The sequence below is a fragment of the Castanea sativa genome, chromosome 9, assembly GCF_040712315.1.
Source record: "Castanea sativa cultivar Marrone di Chiusa Pesio chromosome 9, ASM4071231v1".
Lineage (NCBI taxonomy): Eukaryota > Viridiplantae > Streptophyta > Magnoliopsida > Fagales > Fagaceae > Castanea > Castanea sativa.
The window spans coordinates 30,747,677-30,761,448 of NC_134021.1; the positions used below are offsets into that span (position 1 = coordinate 30,747,677).

General features: G+C 35.5%; 1 protein-coding gene across 2 annotated transcripts; it reads left to right on the forward strand.

Moving 5' to 3' along the window:
- Positions 1–974: 974 nt before the first annotated feature.
- LOC142610923 (syntaxin-132-like) lies at positions 975–13,442 on the forward strand. 2 transcript variants are annotated; one of them, XM_075782907.1, is made up of 13 exons: positions 975–1,231; positions 2,832–2,942; positions 3,126–3,182; positions 5,047–5,095; positions 5,918–6,006; positions 6,095–6,168; positions 8,852–8,894; positions 8,986–9,046; positions 9,157–9,182; positions 9,266–9,343; positions 9,449–9,529; positions 12,837–12,902; positions 13,042–13,442. In XM_075782907.1, the coding sequence occupies exons 1-13, from the start codon at positions 1,214–1,216 to the stop codon at positions 13,213–13,215; spliced, it is 927 nt and encodes a 308-aa protein (XP_075639022.1). In that variant the 5' UTR covers positions 975–1,213; the 3' UTR covers positions 13,216–13,442. The 2 variants fall into 2 exon arrangements, with proteins under 2 accessions (XP_075639022.1, XP_075639023.1); XM_075782908.1 differs by having other exon boundaries at positions 999–1,231; positions 12,832–12,902.
- The last annotated feature ends 330 nt before the right edge of the window (positions 13,443–13,772 follow it).

Below are 13,772 nucleotides of genomic sequence, written 5' to 3' on the forward strand. Positions count from 1 at the left end.
TAATTTTTCCATACCTTAAAACCCTATTATTTAAACAAACATATCAATATTAGCTTATTTTATTCTACCTAATGTGGTTCTCTGCCTTTATTTTGTTATGTGTTATACTATAAGTTTTTTTTTTTTTTTTGTGATTTTCTTGTTAAACACTTGGATATATTATTCAATTTTTTCTAAAAATTAATTTGATTTGATAGGATAAATTTAATTGTAATTTCAAGTATATTTTTATTAATGAAATAGGTTTCATTAAAAAAATTGTATTAACTATTGGGCAAATTAACAAAAAGTAGCGTTTTACGTGGTGGGGCGGGGCTTCGCAGGGTCCTAAGGGGCGAGGATGAGGTGAGAAAGTTTTTCCTGTCATACAGGGCGGAGCGTGAATAGGACAAGACAAAACAATGCGGGGCGGGGACGAAGAACCCATCCTTCAACCCCACCCCCGCTCCATTGCCATCCCTATCGCCCATGAACCTAGATCTCCTTAACCACCCTTCAGCTCAAATTGAATCCAAGCGACAACAACCAGCTCGGACTGAACGGCAAAGGCTCCAAGTAGCGGCGACAAGGGCGACAAGCGAAGGATTTGTTGCAAAGCTTTTCTTCTTCCTCATTTGTTTAGTTTTCCTCTATCTCTTTTTTCTTTAAATTTGCAAAGCAAGAACTCAAGTGTTTCATACTCGAGTTCCACTCATAAAACTCGAGACTTTGTGGCTCAAGTTCGAAGAGCAAAATCGAGTCTCTTATATTTGAGATGTTAGTTTTCTAAATAGTTTAAAAACGTTGCTAATTAACGAAATTGTTTGGGACTTGGTGTTATTTTCCAATTTTTCTCTTCCAAATATGCTCTATACCTCTTTCAAGGTTGTTTATGACACCAAAAAAAAAAAACCATGTTTAAAATGTATTTATGACACAAATACCCTCTATTTCATTCAAAATTTATTATAAACTTGAAACTTCGTTATTAAAGCAATAAATAAAAGACAAAAAATTGCAAGCAAAGCCTGCCTTCACGGTTTGTCACTGATCTGTTCTGTTGGCAACTTTCTCATATACATACATTAATCTCCTTCTCTCTTTCTCTCTCTTCCAAACCCTTCAGACCTGGCTTTTTCTTAAACCAGGTCTTAACCTCACCTAGCTCCGTTTTACTTTTTATTTATTTATTAATTAATTTTCCAGTTTCAAATTTCTCAGCTCCACTTCGACAATGAACGACCTCTTAACGGTAATACTTTTTTTTTTTTAAAATTTTAATTCCGAATTTAATTATTTGACGAAATCTGTGTGATTTGGTTGGCTAGTTTGTTTAAACGTGTTTGGGAGCTTCTTGTTTCATTGGATCGTGTTTTAATTAATGGAATATAATATTTTCTGTTTGCTTGGATTCAAATCTTCAATGAGCTTGTTTAGCGTGACTGAAGAATTCTTGTACTTTCTTTTTCATTTTTCTCACCAACCAAATGGGGATCATTTTTTTTTTTTCCAGTTTGAATTAAGTTTGAGTTTGATAATTGAATTCAATAAAATTATTAATAAATAAAAGATGAGTCAGATACTGAGAATTACTATAACATTTTTTTTTTTTGAATAATTATGTGAAACATTTTCATGGATCTTGTTTTTGTTGGTAATGTGGTGAGATATAAAATAATATTGATTAAGATATATGAATGTTTTGTTTCTGAAAATTTTAGGGCATTTAAAAAGAATATGAATCATATATTTTATGTTATTGTAAGGTAAAGAAAGAAAGAAAAAGGAGATGATTTACCTAACTAAGCTAATTACTTGTATTAGGCTCAGTTAAAGTGAAGATCTTAGTTTCATGGGGTCCTTAAATTTGAAGATCTAGAGCTCTTAAGTTTCGCACTTCCCTAACGTTCTCTCAGCAGTTGCCGCGGGGGGGTTGTTTGGGATTTGATAGGTTTTAAAAAATATTAACATACTTGTGATTTCATTGAAATCCTAGTGTGGTTATTTATTTATTTATTTTTCTGTTAATATTTTTAGTTTATTTTCGGGTCTCAAATGTCTAGCAGCGTCCAATTAATGTACATGTAAGTGTTGTTGCTCCATTTAGCTTGGTTGTGAAATGTACTTCATTTCCAAATATTTTCAACATTCAGGAGTAACCAAAAAAAAAAAAAAGTTGGTGTAATTAAGTGTGTGCTACAGGTTAAAAAATAAACAAAGAAATAGAAAATAAAAAATGAAGAGGTGAAGTCACTTCAAATTTTTGTCACCATACTTTTTTGGTAAGTTTGTCTGTCACTCTCATCTTTTCATAAATCAGCTAAATGCTTGGAAATCATTCTTAGAGCAATGGATGTAGCTACCTTCCTATATTTAGATTTTAGTTCTCTCACCTTGATGTCAGTTTCCTGTATCTAAGGAGCAAATTGGTAAAGCATTCACATAAATATTTTCTATTTAGGTTTACAAGATTGAATCTTTTCAGCATGGTTTCCTCACAAGGACCAAATTACCATTTTAATTTGGAATCCTGTGTGTATATGAGAATAATAGATGAGTCCAGTACTTCTTTTAGGTACTACAAATTTAGAATCTAATAAATGCATGGATAGGCTGAAAAGAACACATTTCCTCCCCTAGCACGGTTACAAACTTCAAATTTTTGTCAATGTCTTTTTATTTATATATTTATTTTTGTATTTTTTTCTTCAGTCTAGACCATTTTCATGTATTTCCTTTCAATGGTTCTGAATGGTTTAAAAGAAAAAGAAAAAAAAAAAAGAAGCATTTATGTAGCTGACTGAAGTTTCAGGATTATGGCTTTTTGAGTTTCTGTTGACTTGATGTTGCAGGACTCATTTGAGATCCCCCGGGGTCAAGCTTCTAGAGGTGGAGATATAGAGCTAGGTGCACAGGCTTCAATGAATTCAGGAGAGCTGGGTTTGGAGAGTTTCTTTAAGCAGGTGCTTTGGCTAGATTTTTGTTTACCCTGAACTTCCTGGGAAGATAAAAGATCAATGTCATTTTCTTCTTTCTCTTTTTATATTTATCTTATAATCCATCTGTATATGGACTTTGTCAAACTCATATCCATGGTATTACCATCTTAAGTCTATGACTTTCATACTATATCTTGGTGTCTCCAGGCTACAGAGATTGAGAAACAATATGGGAAGCTGGACAATCTACTAAAAAAGCTCCAGGTAAGGATTTACATATTCCACATTCTGAGCTGGCCAAGGTTATTATGTCGTTTACCAGCCTGCATTAACTGTTTAGCAAACCATGTTTTTAAGATCTATACTACTATAGAATTGGATAATTTGAATTTCTATTTGAGTCAATTTTACACAGCCTCTAAAATCTCAAAGTTACCTATCTAGTCGCTTGGAACTTATTTTTCTAGATATACCTATCTCAAGATTTCTCAAGTCATGCTTGACTCTCCTGGCCTAACTGCCATGTCAACACCAATATTTATACCGGAAAATATTCTCATGTGTCATTGTTGAGTTGTGTTGAAACGACCACAATGCACCATTGCAAGGTTCACCACAGCACAAATCTATCGGTCTCATCAATCGCTCTTCAGGTAGTGTTTTGGCAGCTGCCTTGCTCGCCATAGCCTTTAATTTCCACCTTTGGAACTTTGCTGATTCAAGCATAGCTTGTATTGAGGTCCATCGCGAAGGACCTGTGACTGTCACATCAACACTGATCTTCTGCTGCTTGATTTATTTTAAACAATAATAAATAAATAAATAACAAATAGGAAGGCCCAAAGGCACAACTGGACTACAAGTGATCTTGGTATGCCCATATGACATTCTGTACACACAACCCATTATTTTGACATGTGTTTGCCCAAGAAGCCCAATCACAAGATGATTAGTCCAGCAGGCACCTTTGCTTGATGGTTATGGATTTTCAACATTTGGTTACATGAGATGGACCAATTCTTTAAACAAATAGATTTATCAAATAACAAGAGGATTAGGTTTGCCAAAATAAAACGCAATGGATTACCGGAATGAGATTGAGAACCTTTGCCTTTTGGACAAGCCTGCTCTTACTTATCGGGAAGAAATAACTGAAAAACTTAAAGTGGAATATCTACCAGTCTTATCAAATGAAATATACTCCCAATCTCATCTTTTTTAGATAAAAGAAACTGTCAGAGACAAGGGAACAAATAGTTAGTAGCACAATTTGAATAAGACAAAATCAGTGTTTGCATAGTTTCTAGTTCTAAGTCTTAGTCTACCATGGAACCAACCCTAAGGAATCTACTAAAGCTGTCCAAGACTTGTCTGCAAAAATCCTCCCGTAGGATGATAGGTAACAATGAAATTACTGATTCCCACACAGGAGACAACTCTGGTAATGATAACTTGGTGATGAAGGAACATCAAGTGCATACCACCAAAACATAAGCTGGAGAAGTACGCATGCTGACAGATGTTTCTGTAATGCTTTAGCAACATAAAGAGTGTACCACAAAGTCTAAAACAACAAGATGGGATATTTGAATTGTGTGTAGTGGACATAGCCTATTGGGGAGTCACTACTTGATGAAAAGAAATTTATACGAGAGAGCAAACAATTAAAGGATACACATGATGTGAAAATTGAGTTTGATGCATATGCTACTAACCAATCCTCCATGGGCCATGAGGAAGAAAAGAGGAAGAAAAGTTTGATATGATGGTGCTTTCTGTGTATGTCTGTATTCTTTTATAAAAGACAATGCAGGTATTCAAAAGTAAACAAAATCTTGTATTGCATTGTCATTTCCTCTTCACATAATAGAAAATTGTATGCAGTTTAACTGAGCCTAATGTTTAAAATAGTAAATTATCATTTTATAGTTTTATAGCACATGATAATAGAAGTTACATAGGGGTAGGGCATTATTGAGAAATTTTGAATCAGCATTAGTTGTAATATCTGATGGGCATCGTATCTTATCCAAAAGAATGTGTAGATGATTAGATGGTGCTACATTCTAAAAATGATGTCAGGTAAAATGTGCTTATGCTCTTATATTCTTGCAAAACTTGTTTGCAGGGTGCACATGAAGAGTCCAAGGCTGTGACTAAGGCTCCTGCGATGAAAGGTAATCTCTACTTGTTGCATTTCTGTTGATATTCATGCAAAGTTTGAGTTTTTCATAATTAGGTATGCGTTGTTTTATTTTTACTTGCTACATCTATGCTATACCCCAAAGGACTAGTCGTGATTAGGATTTTTGATACCTAATGGACTTGTCATGCTTTGAGGACTCTGAATTGTTGATCCTTGATATAAAGTATTTTTTCTTCCATACTCTCCTTGAATGGAGCTTATTCTTACCTTCTTGCTATTCCTTATCCCTCCCTGTTCTAGTTGATCATTGTAATTTGGGTCCTTAATTTTTGCCACTATAGTACATTTCCAATGTACTTGGGTTGGCTATTCTTTGATAAAAAGTTTTTACGTTATTTATCAAAAAAAAGGAAAAAAAAAAGATACTAGAGTGAGAGTATAGTGAGTCTATTTGATATTTACCTTAATCCTAGGGGATCTTTTTGTGTTTTTCCCTTGTTGCTTAAAATAAGCTATGTTTGGATACATTTATTGTGGTTAGCACAAAGCCCAAGTTAATTGATAAACTAGCAATGTGAAGCCAGGTTTGTGGTGTGCGTTGATTTTACTTATCAGAAAGATCATTTTTTCATTATTTTATTAATGATTTTCAAGCAGTATCTACTATATTTTTTGAAGTTAAGGCGGAAATTATTTGAAGTTAGCGATTCTTAGTTTTGAGGAAATATGGAATAATTGATTTACTTATAGAAAGGGGATTATTGTTTTTGAGAAACCATTTTTTCCTTAACTTATCTTTTATTTTTGTTTTTCTTAACGCAATAATTATGATGGTTCCTGTCCTTATGTATAGCAATCAAGCAGCGAATGGAGAAAGATATTGATGAAGTTGGAAAAGTTTCCCGTTACATAAAATCAAAAATTGAAGGACTCGACAAAGAGGTTACACTGTTTGTTGCTTTCATTGGTTTTAAGTGCATGGGTTGCTCATGTGATGTCTCCTCACGCCTCATCTTTCTTTGTGGTCCAGAATTTAACAAATAGGCAGAAGCCTGGTTGTGGAAAAGGAACAGCTGTAGACCGAACAAGAATGGCAACAACTATGTAAGTTACACTCAAATTTAGCCTCTCTCTCTCTCTCTCTCTTCTTTTTCTTTGTGAGCTATGCTATGATGAGACTTGTCAAAAAGGGAAAACAATTTTGAACTGCATTATTAGGAGATCACCAATGATTTGCCCCCAAAACATGCTTGGTAGAGACAGTTATGTTTAATTGCCTTTTTTTTTCATTATTTTTATATTATGCAAGGTGCAGGTCTTGCAACTTTATGACACCTGCAGGTAGTTGAAACCATCTGATTGTTAGGTTATTCTTGGGGATCTCTCAAGTCTCAACCGATAAAATTTCTTAATTTTCAATTATTTCACTAAGGACATAGGTTTTGCTTATTCTGTTTGTGAAGCGTTTTTGGTTTTGTTAAATCTGTTGTATGAACTTAACCCCCCACCCCCCCACCCCCCCTCCTCTCCAAAAAAACAAATCCTTTTAGTTAAATTGGATGTCCATACCAAGATTCTTATTCTATGGTTGGATCTCCTTACTTTCTGCAGTTTTTATTGAAAATAAAAAAGTGTTTTTAGTTTCGATAGAATTTTGCTCTGAAGTTTGAACAGGTCTGGGGGAAAGTTCTTACAATGCACTGTGTGTCAAATCAAACGGGCATTCACATAAGCTGTTAATCACATGACCTATTTAATAGTTATGTTACTTCTTTAAATGATTTAATAAGTCATGTGATTAAAATACATGTGGATGGTCTTATGAACTGCCATGATTGGTTGGAAGAGATACTGCCAACCTGATTTGGAGAAAAACTGTCCTTTTTGTTTCTATTTGTTGTAGCTTAAAATGCCGACTTATTTATACTGCCAGCTTATGAACAACTTTTTTATGCTTAACTTGTTCTAGGCATTGTTGTGCTTTTACACAACTTTTTTTTTTAATTATAAGGGTGGCAAACTTACTTTGTTAAAGAGTACTCTTTCAAGCCTTCCTACCTACTTGTTATCCTTGTTCGCTATTCCTCAAGCAGTGGCCGCTAGATTGGAAAGGATTCAGAAGAATTTACTTTGGGGGACTACTAAGGAAATTTTTAAACATTCTTTAGTTGCGTGGGACAAGGTTTGTTTACCGGTAGAGGTAGTTGGCTTGGGGATATGGAGGGTTGGGTTGTTTAACAAAGCCTTGCTCTGTAAGTGGATATGGCGTTTTGGGAAGGAAGTTAGTAGGTTATGGCGTCAGGTTATAGCAACCAAATATGGAGTGGGTTGTGGGGGCTAGTGTACTAGGGATGTTAGAGGAACCCATGGTTGTGGTATGTGGAAGAATATTAGAGCAGGTGTTGAGAGTTTCTTTGGCAGGTGGAATATGTAGTGGGGAACGGTCATCATATTCGTTTTAGGTACAACCCCTAGAGTGGGCCTGCTCTAACAGATCTCTATCCAGATCTTTTTGCCTGCTTTGTCTAAAGAAGCTTGGATTTTTGATTTGGTTGTTTCTGCTACAGAAGGGGGTAATAGGAGCTAGAATTTACAATTCCACTGAGCTTTTCACAATTGGGAGTTGGAGGGAGTGTGTTCTTTTTTTGAGCATCTTTACTCCAATATGCCAGGGGGTGACGGAGATGATACCTTGACTTGGAAGTTGAATTGGTTTGGTGTTTTTTTTTGTCCGTTGTTTTCATAATTTTTTGTCTATTCTGTCTGGCCCTCCTATTGTTTCTTTCCTTTGGAAGAGCATTTGGAGTATAAAGGTACCTAATAGGGTGTTTTTTTTTTCTTTTTCTTTTTCTTTTTCTTTTTCTTTTTCTTTTTAATGGACGGTTGCTTGGGGTAGAATTCTTACCATTGATAATCTTGTTCTAAGAGGTCTTTCTCTAGCTAATTGGTGTTGCTTGTGTCATTGTGATGAGGAAATTGTGGATCATCTTTTGCTCCATTGTAAGTATGCTTCTGCTTTATGGTGTGAAGTTTTTTTGATGTTTGGGATCCAATGGTTGATATCGAAGATAGTAGCCTCTCTTATTTTTGGATGGAGGAATTGGCTGGGGAAGCACTTTTCTAAAATTTGGAATATGGTTTCAGCTTGTCTTATGTGGTTAATTTGACAAGAACAGAATACTCGTACTTTTGAAGTTACTGGGAGATCTGCAGATGTTTTGAAGTCTTTGCTAATTGAGACTTCGTTTCAGCGGTCTAGAATTTGGGGTTTTACACAATGTATTTCCATTTCTGAATTTCTACTTCTGTTCGTATCTCTTGTATTTATTATAAGCACAAAGTGTTCACCATCGTGAACATGTTGTTCTGTTTATGCAATAAAACTTTGATTACCTATCAAAAAAAAAAAACTAATAAAATTAATCTCATCCAAACACATTGTGATCAATAAAACAAAAGTAACAAGATAATTATTAGAGTTTGACTAGTAAATTTGATTCATAAATATTGAAAAAGAACATTCCCAATGTGAATCCCTAAATTGATTCCAATAGGACCACCCTATAGATGATATGAATAAAATAATGTGCAACTGTTGGATAAGTCAATGAAAGAGTCATTTGTTGTCTTTCTGTCTGAATTTTATCTCTGTTTGAATTTTACATGATTTATTTTCATGGGGTTGGAATCTTTTTATTCACCATCTTTGATATAATTTCTTGTCTCAATGGATTTTATTGATCAAGACAACCAAATATGACTTCTTGTCTGTGATATTTTGTTACAGTTCCTTGAAAAAGAAGTTGAAGGATAAGATGGCTGAATTTCAGGTTGGTGATCAGACATTTTCGTTGGATGGTATGTTTCCCTTTCATTGTTCTTATGCAATCTCAAATTTACAGTTCTTAAAAATGTATGCAGACTTTACGGGAAGCTATCCATAAAGAATATTGCGAGGTTGTTGAGAGGCGTGTCTTTACAGGTTTGAACCTTCATTTGTTACTAATCAATGGCTATATATCTGCTGTTTGATTTGCATCTTCCATGAAAAGGAGTTAACCTCTTTGAATCTCTTGGTGTCATGATTGTCAGTAACGGGCACAAGAGCTGATGAAGAGGTGACATTTGTTCCATTCTTGAAAATTCCTAGTAAACCTATAACCTTTTAAGGTCTTTTTCTGATTACTTGAACAATGATCAGACAATTGAGAGATTGATTGAGACTGGAGACAGTGAACAAATTTTCCAGAAGGCAATTCAGGAACAAGGGCGAGGCCAGGTTAGTCACTCCTTTTACTTCAAATTTAACAGTAAGTTTCAATGTGAAGATAAATTCATTTAAATTGGCCACACCTTGTTTTGTACACTTTGGTTGTGTTTGCAGATAATGGCCACAGTGGCAGAAATTCATGAGCGCCATGATGCAGTTAGAGAAGTGGAGAGGAAGCTTCTCGATTTACAACAGGTATTATTCATTTTTTGCATTGATCTGTATCAACGTATTAATTTATATTATTCCACTGCCATGCAGCCCAGATTTCAATGCTGATATGGTAATGGAAAGGTTTTTGTGACCTAAATAACATTTTACTTTTTGAATTTTGCTTTATGGGCTTCTCTACCATCTCCACATTGTCAATGATGAGTTTCTTATGCTTATGCAAACCTGAGTTTAGTCAAAGTAGCTCTTGAGCTTAGTGTTTTGCCATGTTGTCATCAAGCCTTACTTGGTGGTCAAAAACAGTTATATAGCCTTATCTGACTTGCCAGTCAAAATAGATTGTGAAGCCAAAGTGTTGTAGAGGCTCTTTAGGCAAAGTTAGTGGCCTAAAACAATCAATCAGGATGTACAGTCATTAAAGAGACTTTTTTTTTTTTTTTGGTGATAAACACACTGAAATATTATTAAAACATCAAGAACCAAGTACATCATGGATAAGAGCTTGTTGAATACAACATGGAATCTCTTCAATCCAAATTACATCATTGACAAGGCTTTGAGCTTGTTGTGCTAGAATATGGGCTGGTTTATTACCGGTCTGTCTGACATGAGAATAATCAACAACCCCAACATCTGGACTCAAAACATGAATTCCTTCCACAATAGCTGCAACCAAAGTAGGGGGCTGTGAAACCTGCTTGAGAGCATTAGAAATTATCAAGGAATCTCCTTCCAATACTCCATTCTTCAGCCCCAAATGTCTTGCCAACAATACACCAGCTTCATATGCCTTTGCTTCAACTTCAAGGACCCCCAATTGAGCTCTAATTTTTCTGCATAATGCAACCAACAATCTGCCATGCTGATCTCTAATGACTACACCTACATCAGCCAACTTCTTTGTGGGGAAAAGAGCACCATCAACATTTATTTTGCATAAACCCGAAGAAGGAGGAATCCAGCCCAAGTGTTTAACATCTTCCTGCCTGTCACCGAAGTGCTGAACCAGATCAGAGGCAGTGGGACTGTGCTTCTCTACTGCAGACCAAAACTCCTGAAGATAACAGGCTGCATACCGAGCCACTTCCGGACCAGATTTGGCTTTACCTCCATGATAAATTTCATTCCTATTACACCATAGTGTCGAAGCAATCATAACCAATTGTGAACATTTCACATCCCCATCATCATTAGTGATCCGTTCGTGCCATAACAGATCCTGGAAAGAAATAATATTAGCATCAGGAGGTAACAGACTTATCTTTGAAGCAGCCCAAGCCGCCTGCGCTGTGGGACAACCCCAAAAAAGATGACCATTTGTTTCAGCACTATCCAGACAGCACACACACAGAGTTTCAGTAGTAGCATTGCGCCTCATCAATTTGACTTTTGTTGGTAAAGTGCCGCGACAAGCACGCCAACAAAAGTGACGCACCTTATGAGGAATAGTCAAGGACCACACTTTCTTCCAAAATCTTCTTAGTAGACTACCATCAGACAAAGTTAACTTCCTCCACCGAGTAGATAATTCCTCCATTGAACAGTGAAAAATGACAAAGAATAATGAGAAACAGGACTAAACTGAACAAAATCCGAAACACACCAGGACTCTAAATAACTAAACTGACTACTGTACGAAAAGCACCAAGTCTCTAAGTAAATAAGTATACTAGAGAACCCACCATCCTTCACGCAAAGAAGGGAAACCACATACTACAAGGAAGGGAGTAAACTACCCTTACTTGAGAACCAAGTGGGCCTCTCTGTTTGATAATAAAAGAGTCAGTCATTAAAGAGACTTGAGTTGATTAAAGACATACTACATTTTAAATTCCATTGCCCAAGTGATAGCCAGCAAGAGCAAAGGCTTGTGGGTGTCCCCCCCAGTCTAGAATTAAGGCCTCAGAATCATTAGCTAATAGGCTTTGTCTCATGCCTTTATTCATTCATGATTCGATGGTCTGGTGTCTTAGGCATAAAAGATATACACCAATCTTTTTGCCAATACACTCAAGGGCCATAGGTATGGACACAATTAAGGTTCTAGCTCTTCCAGAGTGGTTTCTCATTGATGGCTCAGGTCCCCCTGGTAGGAGAAGAGTCAAACAAGGTGGTGCAGACAATAAGAGTTTGAAAAAACACAAGATTAAATACCAAAATATTTAAGAATTGTGGTCTAATTTCAATATGATACTTTTTGGCACATTTCATAAGCTATGTTAGTTGTTATTGAATCTTAGTATTAAGAGTTATTTTTTTTGGAAGCAAAGATAAGTTGGGTCTTTGTTGATAACTATCAATGTTTGCGGGTATATCACCTTGAAACCAAGGGGTGAAAAAACCCAGGATTTCCTTGAGCCACACTATCATATCATCTAATTTTTTTGCATGTCTAGGCAGGGCTTGGGCCGTCCTATTTCTGGTTCATAGTACATGTTGAATACTCCATCTGTGTAATGACTGCCTAGTGTCACTTTTATCTTTATTTCACATTCCATTTATCGTTTTAACACCAAAAAACCCATCAAATATATTCAAGATTCAATCTTTTCTTTACCTAAACCCTTAAACATCAAACCTTATTCAAACTCCTCAAGATCTCATCAACAAATCTAATTTAGTGCTGAATCCCTAAAGATCCTTCATCACAAGACCACCAGCGAGAGAGAGAGAGGAACAAAACAAAAGGCATGTGTACTTTAGCTGTCTAGGTTAGTAATGACTGAGTCAAAGAGTCAATAATAAAGTTGCGCAAGCTTATAGTCACATGGGGAATGTGCATAACAGTATTGTTACACATCTCTACTTGCTTATGAAATAGGAGACTGGAGTCCAAATTCATTCTCAGTCTTGTCAAGGAATCATATAGCTTACTAAAACACAAATTATGTTTTTGTATTGAAGTCATCTGGCAAAGGCTGAGGTTTCGCTGCTTTCTTGGGTATTTTGTAGTATGAGATCTGCTGTGTAATGGATAATGAGCTTTTGTCCAAGTCCAAGAGTAGTGATCCTTTTTAGCACTACTCAATCTTCTTCAAAGTTTATGTTAATTTATTCCTTTCTTTGTTGGCAACTTAAGTTTTTTTTAATCAAATGGGAGGTAACTCAAGTTTTATGATTAGTTTGGGAAAAAAAGAAAAAAAAAAACAAAAAAGAGGAAAGATTATTGCTAGTTTTTAAATATAAGTAGATATGGACCATTTTTTGAAATGCAATAAAATGTAGAAAATCTGTCTATTTGTGTTTATGTTGGGCTTAGCGATTATGGTTTACATTTGTGGTTTGTAGCAGAATTTTGGATGATAGGTTTATTGAATTCTGTGAAGTGCAGATATTTCTGGATATGGCGGTCTTGGTGGATGCACAAGGGGAAATGCTTGACAACATAGAATCACAGGTAATTGAATTACTCTCTCAAACAATTATTCTTCCATGAATTTCTTTGAAGAGTTGACAGTTTAAAGCAACATGGAGTGACATTGTATGGGTAGATAACATAATTAACCATGTATGTATGTCTGCACCCTCCTTTGCAGGTCTCAAGTGCAGTAGATCATGTGCAGCAAGGGAATACTGCCCTCCAAAAGGCGAAGAAGCTACAGAAGAACTCCAGGAAATGGATGTGCATTGCAATTATTATCCTTCTTATCATTGTTGCAATTATTGTTGTGGCCGTAATCAAGCCGTGGAGTAGCAGCAAGGGTGCTTAGTGCTTTATCATTTGAATGTATAAATGTATGAGTTGCATACCATAGATAACATTTTGAAGAGCACCCAAGTGACCCAACATTTTCATCTAATTATTTGCAGTCCATGCTTCAAACCCTGCTTCTTGTCATCCATCTATTTTATGATTGATCAAGTGTGTATTAGTTTTAATTGAAAATGTAAAATGTTATGCCCTATATATATATAGTATTGATTTTTATTGTGAAAAGATGACTTTCCTAAGGTCAAAAAGGTTATTTGCCCAGTGAAAGGTATTGCGTTGTTTCAATTTGGCATGACAACAGAAATACAATTCCTGCCAGTTACGTGACAATACTAGGATGATCACTAGCTTCAGGGCAAGAGAACTGAGTAAGGGCTAAGACGAATTTCGCTGGCTGAATTATGACCTTAAAAACCAAAAATTGGAGATATTTTTGCCTTTGAATTTATGGAAAAAAAAAATTGTTTATTTATCTTTAATGGAGAATTGGTGTCATATATTTTAACACTACCAAGTCTCTAATTCTTTGCGTAGTTGGTGAGATCAACAACTTAC

Bases quoted from the DNA above. Each gene is read 5' to 3' on its own strand.
- LOC142610923 (XM_075782907.1), top strand. The intron at 3,183-5,046 runs GTAAGGATTTAC...ACTTGTTTGCAG, and splicing joins ATCTACTAAAAAAGCTCCAG to GGTGCACATGAAGAGTCCAA. The intron at 6,007-6,094 runs GTTACACTGTTT...TTTGTGGTCCAG, and splicing joins TTGAAGGACTCGACAAAGAG to AATTTAACAAATAGGCAGAA.